Source organism: Haemaphysalis longicornis, unplaced genomic scaffold, assembly GCF_048455015.1.
Source record: "Haemaphysalis longicornis isolate Haplotype H1 unplaced genomic scaffold, Haemaphysalis longicornis Haplotype H1 scaffold_10, whole genome shotgun sequence".
Lineage (NCBI taxonomy): Eukaryota > Metazoa > Arthropoda > Arachnida > Ixodida > Ixodidae > Haemaphysalis > Haemaphysalis longicornis.
The window spans coordinates 59,354,595-59,371,619 of NW_027526204.1; the positions used below are offsets into that span (position 1 = coordinate 59,354,595).

The 17,025-nt window shown below is 47.2% G+C and overlaps 1 protein-coding gene and 1 non-coding gene across 2 annotated transcripts; one reads left to right on the plus strand and one right to left on the minus strand.

Moving 5' to 3' along the window:
- Positions 1-1,447: 1,447 nt before the first annotated feature.
- Positions 1,448-1,550, minus strand: LOC144160179 (U6 spliceosomal RNA). Its single transcript, XR_013320366.1, has one exon. It is a non-coding gene; the product is annotated as a U6 spliceosomal RNA (small nuclear RNA).
- A 2,925-nt stretch (positions 1,551-4,475) lies between these two features.
- LOC144159860 (uncharacterized) lies at positions 4,476-16,751 on the plus strand. The gene is made up of 6 exons (XM_077691523.1): positions 4,476-4,677; positions 7,201-7,240; positions 8,475-8,719; positions 12,269-12,996; positions 15,852-16,684; positions 16,743-16,751. Exons 2-6 carry the CDS (start codon positions 7,223-7,225, stop codon positions 16,749-16,751), a joined length of 1,833 nt encoding a protein of 610 aa, XP_077547649.1. The 5' UTR covers positions 4,476-4,677; positions 7,201-7,222.
- Positions 16,752-17,025: the final 274 nt, after the last annotated feature.

Consider the following 17,025-nt stretch of genomic DNA (forward strand, 5'->3'; position numbering starts at 1 on the left):
GCCGTGGCGGCCGCTTTTCTGATGGAGGCGAAAAGCAAAAACGGCCGTGTGTTAGAGATTTCGGCGCACGTTAAAGATCCCCAGGTGGTCAAAATTAATCCGGAGCCCTCCACTACGGCGCGGCCTGCATTGCGTCGGCGCGTTCAACCCTTCAACCAATCAATCAACCCAATAGTTGCTTCTAACTCGCATTTTTCCAGCCCAGCTCCAAAATGTGCGCGATTCCTTCATCCCTGCAATTGCCCCTCGGCCGTTTGTGCACGCGCGCGTGTGCGTGCGTGCGTGCGTGCGTGTGTGTGTGTGTGTGTGTGTGTGTGTGTGTGTGTGTGTGTGTGTGTGTGTGTGTGTGTGTGTGTGTGTGTGTGTGTGTGTGTGTGTGTGTGTGTGTGAGAGAGAGATAGTATATATAGGTCGACCCAATTCATATAAAATATTTGACAACGTGTTCAGAAAGTTATAACATCCATATGGATGTTATAACTTTCAAGATCGATATCGATCTTGACATCAAATTCGCCAAATAAAAGGAATCTAATACAAATATAAGGCTGAATTAACACCATAATCCGATTAATTTTGTGGGTAAGTGGCTCACAAATACGAAACATAATTATATTTCACGTTTGGCGAAGGTTTATGCCTTCATAGTGACACTATATACAAAGTTGAAATATTTCATTTTCAGACATGCATGGCAGGTTCAGCCAGCTTCGCGAGCAAAGAGGATAGCCCACATTCCCAAGCCGGCGGATCGAGGCGGATCGAGTCGCCATGCATGCAAACAGTTCTTTGCATGCATGCCGACGCTGAGGTTATTGGGACGACGTATTTGTGGAAACGGGAACCTCTGCACTTGACGCGTGAATGACCGGAGTTATCTAATCCAGGGGAAAAAGGTACAAATGTCCGTTTGCCCCTCACGTTCATATTCAAAATTCATCCATTCCCGCGCCCTCATTGCTGCCAGCTTGCGGTGCGGTTTTCATTGCTGCAATTTCAGCACACTTCCATAAATTCATATTGCGGCGTGGCGGGGTTACTTCAACCCATGGGAGCTACCGTATAGCTATAGATATGCACGCCCACGCAAAGTTTGAGGCTGGCACGCCTAGTTTGCTGTGCTCACCAGACGTTTGTTGGCGATAACAGTAATGACGATTAACGACGAGGTTCCCTATCCACCTACAAGACATACATTTGGCGCAGGCTCCAAAACAGCGGCCGCCTGGAACGAGATTGAACACACGCACCAACTCTCCACCTTATGTCAATAAACATGTATTACTGCTATTGCTAACCCATCAATCTAACCCATCAAACTAACCCACTTCGCTCGCTTTGGCAACGCACATCATGGCCCAAATTGACCGTTTCTACAGCCGCTTCCAAGCTCATAGTGATGTAACTGCCCAACGTTTATTTGAATAAAATAAGATCCAAAATGCAAAAAAATGTGGAACGCTTCACGATTTTGCGTGTCATCCTTGCGCAGGGGCCATGCTAATCTTCTCTGTATCGTTCCAATTTTAGTATATGTACTTTGGAAGTACACCATCTATTTTTTCTTTCGTTTATATATAGCCACCACCAAAACAACCGCCATGTTTCCCGTGGTGCTAACTGCATAACGCTACGTTTGACGCTTAAAATTGATTTGGTAGTTTGATTGTGCCCTAATATGTAATAACTATTGCATATTACGTCAACTTTTTATTCTGGAAATTGAAAATTACGCTTTCATAAGAAGTACTCTACTATCGAAGCCTAATAATTGTACGTGGCATAATGGAGCGGCTTCTTGTCCCATTTCACATTGACGTTTCTTTGCCGTTCTTTTTCGCACGTTGGACGTAGGGATGCTGCTAGCTCTGCTCTTCTCACGGTGGTCGTAGCAACATATAAGCATGCCATAAATGTGGAGTCTTGTCATCTTCGGCTGCGAATAATGTGCCCACTTGCTAAAAGGACCTTTCCGATGACTCGCTTGCTGCCCCGGCCAATGCACTGGACATCGCCCTCTGTATGTATTGGATAAGTATGCAGTCTATCTCAATTAAAACTATAAAACACTGCATTGCTGACGTCGTAACGCGATTAACGCGAAATCCAAAAGTCGTAAGCTGTCAACCTCGTTACAGTATCTCACTACAGTAAGCTGTACCCTCACTAACAAATGGAGGCCCGAAAACGAACGTTAGGCGAATACGAATGTTCGTGTGTGTGTCTTCGAGGAGGTAATAGATTTTGGCGTCCTGCGATGCCAACTGTTTAAAATCTGCAAGCCGTGAAGCGAAACAGCACAAGGAAAGCTGAAGAGATTTAGACAGTTCGAAAGACGCGCCAAATTGTCAAAAGCGCGAATGGACGTTTGCATGCATGCATGTTAGGGGCTATTTCATGCACAAAAAGTCACAAGTGGGAGTCATAACGCTGTAAAATAATAAAAACACGAAAATATTTTATGTACTTGAATATTAGAATATTTCATCAATATCAACTATTTGTGCTGGCTACACTGTAACTGCAATCTTGTTTTTTCTTTCCCCTCTCCTATAGTGAACTAGAATGATCTAGTGGCGCGAACGGCGAGGAAGGGGCGTGCTCTTCTGTGTAGAAAACACCAGGTGGCGCTGCTGCGCCATCTTCGAAAGGCGCCGCCGCGGCAGGCTGTCGCTGTTCCGATGTTGGGTAGTAATTAACCCTTAAAAAAAAATGCTACTCGTGTCTGGCATTTCCGTACCTTGCTAGGAACGTTTTGTTGCAAATCTGCCCGTTTGAGCTGTAGGGAAACGGCTATAAATCGAGTTGTTTGGTGTCGTCTGCTACCTGCGCAGACGATCGATGCGAGCGTACGCGTTCGATGTGCTGCCGGCGGACAACTGCTATGTTTAATTCTTTACGAATGGATTTACTTTTTATATTTACTGTAATAAAGTCCCGGCATGAACCTACTTGTGAATTTCACTCTACAAAAGCAAATTATACCCAGTATTCACGCGTCCAGTAGCACCCGGCTGATTTTCTCAGCAGCAAAGTTTGCAATAAACAAATTACCTTCAGAGGAAACTTTCCCCAGGCACTTAGTGCTGAAGGCAGCGTCTCCAAATGTGTCGTTTGAGATCGCAGCTTCTGTGTTAGCACGTGTAATACATCACTAAACCTCCTAGTCGTCATGGCCCCTTTGCAGGCCGAACTGCGTCAGCTTCTTGCAGCACACTGTTCGCAACAGCTAGGGAATATATGTCACCGCTTCTGCATAACACACCACGAAAAGAATGCTTGCGACGACACTTTGTCGTCATGTGGATAGAAGAGCACAGATTTCTCGTGAAAATGTCTAGCTTTTTTTTTTTTTTCGTATCGATGTCGTATAGCGAAACGAACGTTTCGATCGTCGGCACAATTTAGCCGGCACCAGAGCTTTGAAGGAAGCTTGACTTCTTGAAGATGGCTCATTGTGAAAGCATCATTCCACAGAACTTGCGACTTCATTTGATGAGCACTGCGGAGAGAGAGCCTCGTGTTGTGGCTGGTGCACCTCATCTTTTTCGGCTCTTCAGCTTGCTTGCTGGCTGCCGAAACTGAAACTCTTGTCCGCCTTTTCCTTTGCGGCTTCCGCGTGCATGCTCCGCGCAGAATTCGAAGCACAGTCAGGCAGGATGGTAGGTACAGCACCTGGAGCCAGTGACAGCTTCCCGCGTACAAGTCGCACTTTACAGCCGTTTATTACGTGGATGTAATCACGCAATAAGCACTCGGGCTCAAAGTGGCGCTCACCAACGGCTGAAGATATGGTCAAGAGTTTGTCCAGTCTTCCCAAATTTTGTCCCCCCTTTTTGCACAGTTCATCGTCCAAAGGAGCGGCGAACAAAGACGCCTTGGGAGCACCTGCAGGGTAACCACTGTGACAACCCGGAGCAAAGCAATAGGTGTCCGTCCTTCGTTTTGACATCGCGTACCCGGCCTGGCCAACCTCTATTCGACAGCACTCGCAATAACTATATTCCTGACGATTGTATACCTCTTGCTTCTGTGGAACATCACGGAAACGTAAAACACGCAGAAAATGAAAGGCCGGCCTCAGCCATAAACAGACGGAGAGTTTGTCCGACCGCGCGCCGCCAACGTATCGCACATCCGCTCGTATCGTCTGCGCCGCTAGCAGACGATTTGTTTGTAGCCGTTGCCCGATGGCTCAAACGGGTCTGATAAGCAACAAAACGTTCTTAGAAAAGTACAGGGACAACAAAAGTGAGCATCTTTCTTCCATAAAGGTTAATTACTGTACCACAGTAAAAAACGGCAGCGGCAATAGCTGGCGAGCGCCCCAAGGAACGGCCCATGCAACCGCGGTACCGTTTTCGAAGAAGGCGCAGTGGCGCCCCTGGCGGCGGTAGACGCGCTTTGCTTCAGCCCGAACGCTGCAAAGCGCTCCCGTTCGCGCCACTGGATCAAGACATTCTAGTTCACTGTACCCTCTCCTAAAGCGCGTGATTCCGAAAACTTTTGAAATAGCGCTGCTGAAACTGCTGAAACGGCTGAGTGGCTAAGTGGGTTCAGTTACTGGTCGTACTGTAGGTCGCACGAACACTGTCATCGTGTAGTACACACCGGTAATAACGGTCTTCCAGTTTGAGACGCGCAACCGCCGCAAACCCTTCGGAAAACGGAAAATTCGTAAGTGTTCACTCCTAGTTCTCTCGCCGTTACCACCCGTTCTGGTGGGTCGTTTGTGAACCTGTTGCACGTTCGTTTTATGGCTTTTACATTTGACATGACGAAGTAGAGCAGTAGAACAGCACTTTCTGTAGCTTCTATGTGGTTGAAGTTTAATGCAGAAAATAAAGGAAAGCCAGGGGAAGCTGTGGTGTGCCTGGTGTGCCGGCGTCCGCACTTAGTGGAGGTTTGGGCGGTTTCAATCGTGCCGTAACTTTTCGTTTATTGCGGGCCTGTCGCTGGCCACACCTTGCGGTTGAATTGGTCGTGCTGCGACCTTCCAGTGCAGAGCCAACTCTTTAGCGAGACTCTCGACTCCGAAGAGTAACGCCTTTAACGGAACATTTATCTGCTCTGTCTGTAAGCTGGTACAATCGCGTCATGTTTTCGTGAACGAAGACTTTGGGTGGCTACCACCGAGCCGGAATTACGGCTTTCGCGTGCATTTCCCGCTACAGCTTCGGTTAGCTTCTTTCTCTCTTTTTTTGCTTGCTTCGTAAACGTACGCATGGTTCAGTCGGGCGCGGCGGGAGTAACGGCTTTTTACGCCATCCAGTTTTGAAGCATCTTCGGGAAGTCGTCTTGATTCAGGGTTGACTTGCATTCTGTTGGCGCTGGCTTCATTATTTTGCTGTTCTATTAAAATGGACAGCAGGTCTCGTATTTACGTGTTTTTGCTTACACGCACGCTTGTTGGACATGCTGTCGCCTTTGCATACAGACTAACTTAGGCATTTGTCTCGGCTTTATCTTTTTTGGGTTGGAAGTTTGTCAGTCGTAGTCGTTTTTGGGGAGATCTTGCCTCGCTTTAAGGGTACTTATGTGTTCAAAAATATTACAATGCCGTGTCACAGCACTGTATGAGCACTGTCTCCACAAACGGTTTTAAGCCTTGAGTTCGGAGTTTTTAATCTGTGTTTATACTTCGAGTTTTTAAGATTCGAAAACCCCCTCAGGCATCTGCTGGAGCAATAGCTCCTAGTCGCACGTCGTGCCTTTGTTAACGACTGCCCAGAAAGAAACAGGTTCTGCTGCTGTTGCCTCTCGCTGCTGTTTGTTTATTCGAGGGTATCTTTTGTACTTCCAGTGAAATGAACAGAACTGCTTGGCTTCACTTGCAATGCACCGTCTAGCTCTTGCAGAGCCGTGCTTGAATTTTTATGCGGTATATTCTACATGCTCTGGGTTTAGTTTTCCGTTTTTAACAGAGAAGCTGCTTAGCACAATCGTAATTTTTCGTGTCCGCAGTTAGAAATACCAAGGAAATTCCGACCGCACCAACTTATGGATATTGTCCAGGATGCGCGTACCCACTAGAAGAGATTGGACATGATTAACGACGACAAAAAAACTCCAGCGTTTGCCGTAAATCGTAGAAACACTTTCTTGGAACAAGACGCGTTGTAGCGTACGTCATCACCTCCAAGGTGATGCCCAATGATTACTTAAAAAAGAAAAAAAAAGAAAGAGGAAGCTCACACTTATAGCAACGCTGATGAAGTAAAGGTCGTTGCGGCAGCGAAGAAGCAGCAAATCGGCTGCCATTGTGGACTTAAATTGTCGTCATGGTCGTTAAGGTTGCGTACAGCATCACTACCTTCAAGTTTTATGCGTTAGTTTCTTCATTTCTTTGTTAGTTTTTGTTACTTTAATGAATCTGTTCACTACAGAGCTAATGTCATGTTGTTTTGATCTAGCTGCTCCGCATTTTGTGCTGATTTTCTTAATACACCGTGGCATTGCTTACCGAACACGCAGCGCCAAAAATCCGTGTTTGTGCGTGACGTTGCATACTAGCGTTTCTCAAAGCATTAACTATGGTAAGTAATTGCTGCAGCTTTCTCGATGCTCCGAGGTCTTCATGGTTGGCACCGTCAGTGTAAAGAACCAATGTGTGGCTGAATATCGAGGATTTGCACTGAATCTGGCTCAAGGGGAAAATTTCCAGGCGGCCTCTAACCTGTCTTTTGTGTTGTTTACTGCCTGCCTGAATTCCCATTTTCAAAGGAGAAATACTGACGTCGTAGTTCTAGAATGGCTGGCATGCGCGATTTCTTTTTTAGGACCTTTTCTTGTAATCCTCAGAGCAGCCTGGCTGGTACTTTCTGGTGACAAAAGCTGCTTTTTGTATGTAGGGCTCTGCAACAAAGGAAACATTACATGTGGTGTGCAGTTTGCTGCTCAACGGTTTGTGTTCCATTCACTCCAGCACTCTCTAACATCAGCTGTGGCTATTTTCTGGTTCGACGCGCTCTGCACTTGCAATGTGATTTGGCATGCCAGCGTTTTGTCCTCTCCCATAATAAAGAGCGCCTTAACTTTGCTTGGTCCTGACAAGGCACAAATGTTGAGAATACGTGTAGATGTGTAATTGTAAATCAGTGCTCAGTCTGTTAGATCGGATTGGATTGCCTTTTGTATTTTATGTTTAGTACACGTGAGCTCATTGGGTTTTAACTCTGCTTCTGTTTTTTCATGTCGCAGGAGCTCCTTAGGCCTTGTCACCATGGAGTGCCAGTCACCAGTGAGTTTGTAACCACAGATCATTGCAGTGAAGCTTCCGGGGATAAATTTTTTTTTATTATTCTAAATGTTTCATTTTTATAGTGGGCGCAGATATTGATAGCTTTGGTCAAAATGTAACAAGGGCCCCTTTTGGCAAACCGTGTTATGTGCACTGTTCTGATTTCATAGTGCATAAAACATGCAGACTGGCTTACAATGCAGTGTTGGCTGCCGAGCTGCTGCTGCTGTTCTCATAAATTTGACTTCACAGGGCAAACAGATTTAGACGTGCTTTAGACGTGCGTTTCGTGTAAAGGACTTGCATTGGGTACAAGATGGGAGATGCCCCGTTCATTGATCGAAGCTTTATTTGGCTTGGTTACTTTAAGTGGAGACAAGCTCGACCTAGCATATCCAGTCAGTCTACAGGCACATTATGAAAGCAGCCGCCCCAGCCGCGGTTACTTATTTTCAAATGGAGGCGAAAGGTGAAAACACCTGTGTGTCGGCAATTTTGTCGACGTTAAAGACCCACTCAGGTAGTCAAAATTAATCCGGGTCCCTCCACTACGGCGCGCCTCGTAGCCCACACATGGCTTCAGTGTGTAAAACACCGTACCCGTGTTTTCGGACGTATAACCCACCCCTGCATATAATCCGCACCCCTACTTTCAGCCCGCCGGAAAAAAAAAATCCTCGCATATTGCCCGCACATTTGATTCAGGAAAGGCTGCACCAAAGCTACTGCTCAAGCAACACATCGCATACTATGTAGACAGAAAAAGGGTGTATTTAGCAAGTAGAATACGCTAACTGCAAGGCGAAAGTCGCAATTCAGTCAGTGTCACTGCTCTCGCTAGAGCCATCACTTGAGCCGCAGTCCTCGCTGTTGTTACACGAGGCCATCTTTAGTTCTATCCATGTTGTTTTTTCTCCCTTGTCCTTGTATGATTTGTGCAATCGCTGCCATGGAAGGCTTAGTCAGTGTTACTGCGTAGGAGCTTCACAGCAGAACGCGCGTTGCCGTGAAGCTGCACTAAAGGAAAAACCCTGCGTATTATCTGCACCCCTACTTTGCCATTGAAATTTTCACATTTTGGTGCGAGTTATACGTGCGAAAATACGGTAATTTGAATTTTGGGGTTAACACACTTCTTTCCTAGAATCTAGTGATGAACGAGTGCTGCCCACTGGCTTCAGGTTCACTCTGTATTGTGCCCGTTTATTGCCCCCTCCCCCTCTCTTTTCCGCAGTTGTCGGAGGTGCCGGACTCTCCCCCCCTGAGCTACTCCATGGCCAAAAAAGAGGGCCAGCGGATCGTCGGTCTTCTGGAGGAGCTGATGAGCACGCCGCTCATGGACACCCAGCAACCCAGCCTCGTGGACTTATCTGCCACCAACACTCCCGTGTCCACCTCGGCAGGCGCGCTTCATCCTCCTCGCGGCAGACTCTTCCAGACTCCGACGCCGCCGTCTCGGGAGAACGGAGCTGCACCCTGGTATGCTCGCCCCCCACATTTGCGCGTCTCAGCTAGAGATCTTGGGGAGCAACTTGCATTGAAATGGGGATGGCATTTGCGGGAGCGAGACAGCTGCGTACATTGCGCAGTTTTGATAGGAATTTGTTTTCGTGAACCAGGCTGCTCCAAAAGCTTGAAAATTGTAAAAACTGTGCCCAACTGCTCCAAAACAGTCTGAGAGCCAAAGATTTTAACGCTCCCATCAGTTTCAGTGGAGAAAAATGCTTACTGATGGCATACTTTGCCAGCATCCCCAAGGAAGGTAATGCTTTTTGTAAAGGTTCAATTGCTTGATCATTCAATAAAAAAACTCGTATAAAATTGTTCCTGAGATAGTTTTTTCGAAAGTTGCAATGTCAGGTTGCACATGTTATATTACCTGAGTTTTTTTTTTGTTTTCCCATCAAAAACCATTGCAAAGTCCTGTAGGAAAAATACTTGCGTACTGAGGTGACAAACTACTTGTGCAAGTTGATGAAAAAACGAAAATTGTCGGAGCGCCGGAATGACATTACTGTGTGCCGCCATCTTGGTGTGGTGAAGGTTGGAAAACATGGCCGCCGAGCTAAGCAGTTTCTTGTAAGATATATAGGAATATATTCTTGCTCCGTGGTTCAGGCAGAGTGCTCTTCGCTGATTTCTACTGTGGTTTTGGTTATGGGGGTAGCTGGGTTTACATTTAGTCTTTTGATCTGTTGCGGGAAGTTGCGTGACTGTGCGACTCGAAAGACCATCAAAAACAACTAGGTGCCTGCAAATTCGCGATGTTTTGGCCTTGAGTGTGAGGCGCGGTGCATCCTTGGAAGTGAAATTTCGGACTCGTTGCGGTGTTATAAAATGCTGAGTTATTGCTGCCTTTGACAGCGAGCTTGTGAGCGGCGGTAATGGGACGATCGACACTGCAGAATTGGTGGTGCAGGCTACATCGCCGCAAAATGTTCGAGCAGTGTCCGATAGTGGGACGGGCTACTATTGCATGCTAGTAATAATGGTTCATCTGTCTGAAGAGAAATTTGAAGACAAAAGGGAGGTGGCTAAACATACCAATCTTACTCTAATTACGATCGTAGTGAACATGCACCTTGGGGATTGGAATGGGAGGGCTGGTGGGGACGACGTCTGTCACCTCGCGTTGCGCAACTTTTGCCCTGGCTCTACACTTGTGCGTAACGCTGAGTCTGGGATTACAAAAATAATTTCGGCATTCACATGATAATAAAAATGCCTTACGATTGCTTAGTTTTTCAATTCGATATTTTCAACGGTGCTTTGTGGGCTTTGTGATACTCTGTAGAAAAAAATTCACAGCATATCCACGGGGTGAATGATGATGAGTGGGCGAAGCTCCTGAGGGGAAATCATCGGTAAAACCGTGACTCTTCAGTGAAAGTTCGCCCACTACATCTGTGTCCGAACGTAACGTCTAGAAAGTCTCGCTTAAACCGCGCGTCGGCACCTTGGGGCTGAGCTCGCCTGATGCGTTTTGCAGACGCCTCACGAGCTCTCACTGCATCGGGGTCTGCCTGCCGATACGCGCGCTTTTTCGCCGCTTCCCGTTCTCTGACGTTTTGGAGATCCTCTTCGCGCCGCAGCCGTGCCGCTTCGCGTACGGCAGGGTCCTCGCGCCGTTGCCGTGACGCTTGGGCCTCTCGTTCTCGAACGCTGGGATCTTGGCGGTGGCGTGCAGCCAGACGGCACGCTTCGGCCTCCCGCTCTCGTACGGCAGGATCTTGGCGGCGGCGTCGCGCAGCTTCACGGAGCGCTTCTGCCTCGCGGGCTCGCACATCTGCAGCCTTATCCATCGGGCGACTCCGAGCGTGCGCCAACAGCGAACGGATTTTATTAAAACGCTCCCCGCCATCTAGTAAACAATCCAAGAACTAAACTAGAGGTAGCCACACCATCTAGTAAACAATCCAAGCGCATCTTTTCATCATATACAAGTACCGCCATCTAGTAAACAATCCAAGAACTAAACTAGAGGTGGCTACATACATACGTCGAGGATGGACATACCCACGCCCTAAGGAGCTTCGCCCCTAAAAACTGTATTGAAAGGCTGTTAGGCTGTTTCAGGGGTATGTACGTTCAAAACCGATTAAAAAGTGAACTCCCCTCCCCCCCCCCCCCAAGTTGCCAAAAATTTTTTAGGCTCCTAAGGTGCCATAATAAATGTCGTTCTTCTCCTCCAAATCAAGGTTCTTCTGCTTTAAAGTCGAGATTTCACTGCTCCAAAAGCTGCTTCTAAATCCGATTGAGCTGTCTCACCCCTGCATATGTGGAAGGTAAACCTAATCGGTTCATTGATTTGGTTCCGCTTCCCTGTGCATCCACCTAGTTTCAAATGCTGTCAGCAGTGGCTTGTGCAGTCTGCCGGGTTTCTTCTTGTAGCCATTAACAAAGCCAGTGCAGGGGTGGTTAGTTGGTCTTGCTGCGAGGCCCTCCCATCTTTAGTGTAGGGGATCTGTCTCATTTTTGGAGCTGTGTTCTGATCATGGGTTCCCTGCCATCACAGCTGGGGAGCAAATATCTTTTATATTCTCGCGGCCCAAAGGCATCGTAGGAATAACCACTCAGCATCGTATTCTTGTCCATTTATGTAGCATTTATTTATCACGTCCCCTCGAAACCTTTGCATTGAGGCAGTCTTCTTATGAGGTGCTTTTATGAGTTCTCATTGTAGCTGCCAGTCAGGTAATGTTGTCTTTCTTTCTCGAGAGCACTTTTCTTTGCGGCCTGGATATGTCTGTCCTGCTTGTTAAAGCGAGAGCTTTCTTAGTGAGACCAATGGCATTCTGTTAAAAAATCTAATGCATTTCCCTATTGGCTGGTTGGTTGACCAAAAAAGCTCTGATAAGATCTCGGGACACATGGCGCGTGTGTGAAAGCGGGCTTCACTTGTGTCAAAAAGGTCACTTGAAAATCGCTTGAACGGAACAACTCTAGATAAGACAATACGCACATCGGTCACGAAAAAGCAGTACAATAGTGTACCTTTATTTCGTAAACCACAAATCGGTGTACACTTGCGTCATTCGTAGGTGCATTTACTTAGCGCACGAAAAATCGTTGCTTGGGTTCGTTCTTTGTACAGGATTTGGGTATTTGGAGGTTTGACAAAAGATTGGACGCACTTTCGGCAAGGGTTGGACACACTTCTAGCTTTTGTGCTTCTCTCAGCTTTCTTTAGGAGGCGATTGTAAATTTTTGTCTCGCTTTCCCATAATTGGGGGATGGGATTGCAAGATGCGTCTTCATTGCACATTTTACTTGCTCACGATCAAACTTTGGCATTAAAATACCCTTGTGTAGCTAGGCCCAACGAAAAGCGGGTGATCTCTTGTCTCAGCAAGGCTCTCGTAAGGGGTACACGTCTCAGCTTTAAATATTTCTTTTTTTTTTTTTTTTGTTCCTTTGGCCTGACTCAAAGCAGGCAGTCTCTTGTGGGCAGTGTCACAAAGGCGTCGGTTCGGCATAGCTACACAGCTCTGCTTGATGCATTTCTTTTTGTTCCTTTCCATCTTTCAGTGTTGGCAACCTTCTGGACACAACGTATCCAAGGCCTCTGTCTTCGTCTCCTGGATTGACTTCCGCGTTAACGAGGGCCTTGGAAGAGCTTGACCTCTCCAGTGGGGACATTGACGAGCCTGAAGTCGTCGAAGCGGAGTGCCCAAACCTTCCTCCAGTCAGCGAGACCAGTGCCACCTCCACAGCATCCTCCGAGACAGACGTCAACCGTGGGGCCAGCTACGTCGCTGGGGATGCACAGCTAGTATGCATCGAGCCTCCCTCACCCAAGAACGAAGCAAATGGAACGACTCCATTTGCGTTTCCCTTTGCTGCCCTTCCAGCAAGCAAAGATACAGCTCCGCTGCAAGTCAAAGGGCCTTTGATATCTTTTTCCCCGGCCCCTCCCGAGACTGCTAGGAAGCTGGCTTGTGACCGTACGGTCACAATCCAATCCAGTTACGAGGGCGCGCTTGCTAGCCTGGCCGTAGAAGACTCCTCGGCTGCGTTTCCACGTGACGTTGTGTTGAACAAGTGTGCAGACTCCACGGTGGCGGTGACGACGAATTCCATCACGTCGGTTGACGAGGCCTTTTCTGCTGCTGCTGCTACAGCACTGCAACCCAACGGTGACTTCCCGACCGTGGTGGTCGACCGCTGCGAGCCGGTCACACCAGAGCTGCCACACCTGTCGGCCTTGCGCAACGTCGAGGACTCGCTTGTGACAGTAGGAGACGACAGCTTTCGCAGTGAGTGCACTCGCGTCTGTCCCTTGTCCCCTTCTGGTGAAACGCGGCAGCAGTTGCCGGCGTGTTGTCGCCAACTTTGCATTGAAGCTGGAAAATTTTAGAGGTCTTGCGTTTTTCAAAGTTTTGTGGAGATCTGGCCACTCTGGATGCAGTGGCCGCTCCTTCCTAGGGGCCGTGGGGACTCAATACAACTTTGTTCAGTGTGGGAGAACCAGCCTTTGGTAGCTTACTCAAACTCAATTACAACCCTGAAAGACTTTCTTTAATAAGGGAAGAGACATGGCTCTTGTTAAAACAATTTTGTCTAATATGTAAACTCTATGAAACTTGCCAGTCTTGCTGCTTTTTTCTCGCTGATTTCAAGTATTCCATTATTTGTTTGAAGTTTGCGATAAAATTAGTATCATTGCTATTGGGAGAAAAGGCATTTTTCTCATTACTCAAACTTGCATTTTGCCTTTGTGGCCCCTTTAGCGAATGCATTTATGCGGCATCTGTGTGTCGAAACTTGGTCCCTTTCTATCTTGTGTAGTTGGAAGTGCGCAATGCACTGTGAAATATGGTACGTCATTCTCATTACTGCTTTTCTGGAAAAACGTCTCTGCGTGGTTCAATTGTAAGCCGAACTTGGACAGGCTACATTCAAAAAGCCGATGACTGGGTGCATGGCGACCTTTTCTGTGGCAGATTTGCCAACTTTTAAGGCAGATTTGCCAACTTTTAAGGCAGATTTGCAATTTACTAAGGCAGATCTGCCAACTTTTAAAATCACCTTTCACTCTTTCTTTATGTTCTTATTGTTTGTGCCAGTGTTTCTCCAACCCCTTACCTTGAGCAGCCTCCAAAACGTTACAGTTCATGGCACGACAAACTATCATTTCCATTGCGTCACCTGCCGCGGTGGCTCAGTGGCTAAGGCATTGCGCTGCTGAGCACGAGGTCGCAGGTCTGATTTCCAGCCGCGGCAGGCGCTTTTCTGATGGAGGCAAAAAGCAAAAATGCCCGTATGTGCAAGATTTCAGCGCACGTTAAAGATCCCCAGGTGGTCAAAGTTAATCCGGATCCCTCCACTACAGCGCGCCTCATCGCCTGTGTTGTGTCGGCGCGTTAAACCCTACAACCGATGAATCAATCAATCAGTTCCATTGCATCGGAAGCAGTCTTGGGCAGTAACTAGTTACTAGTAACACGTTACCGGTCACTGGTTACTTTTTGCGGTAACTTGTAACTGTAACAAGTTACTTCTGAAATAGAGGAACTTGTAACTGTAACACTGTTACTTTTTACCCAGTAACTGTAACAGAAAATACCGTTACAGTTGCTTCCGTTTTTTCTTATAAAAATTTATTCAGACTTTCTTCTTTCCCATATCCTCATTATCTTTCAGCTGTCCACAATACGGTTGCCAAGACTATTATCGCCCCTGCAGAAAACCGAGGTCGGAGGTCGGTCTTAAAAGTGATTTTTTTTAAAACTTTCCATTCGTCTTGAGTGCAGCAGAAACAAGAAAAAGAAAGGAACTGAAAATTGGACCCCCGAAAAGAGAGAACCTCTCGGATGCTAACTTTGAGAAACAACTCAACCTAAGCTACAACAAGTTTTGCAAATAAATTCTCCAACGCGTGCATCAACGCAGCAGTTGGGGCAACAAAATGAGGCGCACACAACGATTGTTGGTGTTGGGCTTGAGTGTGCCCCCTTTTAGGATCCCTTCGTCGGGGATTCTACCTCGTGCAATTTTAAAGGAGCCATGAAGAGAAAATACAACTTCGTTTAATTTGAAAGAACTAGGATTCAGTATCTCACTCAGCTCCATTACAGCCACAAAAGATGCTTTTTTAACGAAAAAAAAAGCAAGAAGTATTTAAAAACTTTCAAATTTTGCGCCACAGTGACGTGTTATCAGCGAGAATGACGTCATATGGGCCAACAATAAAACGGTAATTTTCAGTGCGTTAACTGCACGTTAGCATTCAGGTGACACGGTCAAATGGAACTAGAGGCCCCATTACAGACGTCCAGTCATGTGTCGTCGTGACAGGTCAGTTAGGCGGCCGCCAATCGCCCGAACATGGTTCCGTGACGTCATAGAAAAGTTGCGGGAAATTGGCTAGGGGGTCGCGACTGCTTCACACGTTTTCTTTAATATCTCCGTTATTCGTTCGAAGATTGCGATGATATTGTTATCATTGTTATCGGGACTAAGCAGTCTTTCTAATAATCCCAACTTGTATTTTGTCTTCATGGCTCCTTTAACTACCCACATAGTGTTATACGTAGTAACGGAAAAGTAACGACGTTACTTTTTCACAGTAAGTGTAACTGTAACAAGTTACTTTTGGAAACTAACTGTAACAGGGTTACTTTTTTGTTCAGGTAAACGTAACTGTAACACTGTTACTTTTTACCCGTAACGTGCCCATGACTGATCAGAAGTGACTCTGAAACACTGACCGATTCTTTAAAAGTTGCCACACTGTAACTTGATTGTCCCTTTTTCTCAAATCCCAAAACAACTTCGCATCATGCCCTTTCAACTTTCACTGATAAAATGCCTCAGGCCCACTCAAGGGGACACTGGTTAACAGATTAATTTCACTTTGTGCGTTTCACCTCGGCAACAATGTCATTTTTTATAGCAGCAGAATTGAGGACTTGTGGAGCATGAGGAGCATTTAGGACTGCTAAGAACAGTGGTGCTGGCAAAAAAAAAAAAAAAAAAAAAAAAAAAAGGGAAAGCTGGAAGGGCTTCTTAGTACTGGAACAGCCCTATCAGTTTTGTAAAACTTCCACAGCTGCTTTCATTGCAAACCGCACGCTGAATGACTCGCATCTCTGCTGTGCTCTGTTTGCAGCGGCCTACGACGACTCCCCGCTGGCTCTCTGCAGAAGGTCGTTCGTCGTCTCCAGAGACGGGCCTCTCATCGCGTCCAGTGACGGTCCACTCGCTTCCAGCCAAGACGTCCTTCCAAATGCGTTGGAGGACAGTAGTCGGACCACGGCAGCGGCAGAGATGACATTTGCCGCTCCTTCCCGTCTGCCATCGGATAGTCCCACCATGGAAGTAACCGCAGGAGCAGTGGAGACGACGTTTGCCGTTCCCGATAGTCTGCCATCTCGTATTCCTGCCATGGAAACAGCACGAGCAGCAGAGACTACATTCGCCTGTCCTGACAGTTTGCCATCTGATAGTCCTGCCATGAAAACAGCAGCAGCGGGAGAGACGACGTTTGCCGTTCCCGATAGTTTCCCATCTCGTAGTCCTGACACAGAAACGGCAGCAACAGGAGAGACGACATTTGCTGTTCCGGACAGTTTGCCATCTCCTAGTCCTGCCAAGGAAACAGCAGGAGCACTGGAGACGACGTTTGCCACCTTTGAAAGCCTGCCGTCTGACAGTCCCACCAGAGAAGTGGCAGCAGCAGCAGCAGAGACTACATTTGCTGTTCCCGACAGTCTGCCATCTCGTAGTCCTGCCAAGGAAACAGCAGCAGCAGCGGAGACGACCTTTGCCCTTCCCGGTCCCCCTTCCAAGTCTGCTCCTAGGCCCCCAGTGCCTTCCACATTGCAGGCGAGTCACCTTACAGGGAAGGAAATGCTATGCTATACTTGGTACAAGTTCAGAATGGGAATAGCTTGTGTAGTACATCACTGTGCCAAAGTGACAGACTCTGATGTCAATGCGCATGCACGTTTTTCAAAGGAGACTGCGCTTGGTGCATGTCATTGTCTGCTTTTAAGTGCAGAGCACCTGAGGGGCTCTACAGCGCTACAGCCCGTTACAACGGCGCCACAGCCCATTATGGCGAATCACTGCTCTGCACTTCCGACACCTTTCACGTTGAGTGGAACGGCTTTAATTTTTGTCACGCAGTTTGCTGTTGGTGCAGTAGTTTAAAAGCTGATTAATCTTGAAGGAATTGCGGAAACGACTTCGGAGATGTTTAAAATACCCACAGTAACGCACTCTTTGAGCTGCGTGGAGGAACAGCCGGCTGCGGTGGCGAGGCTTAGGTCCAACTCCCATTA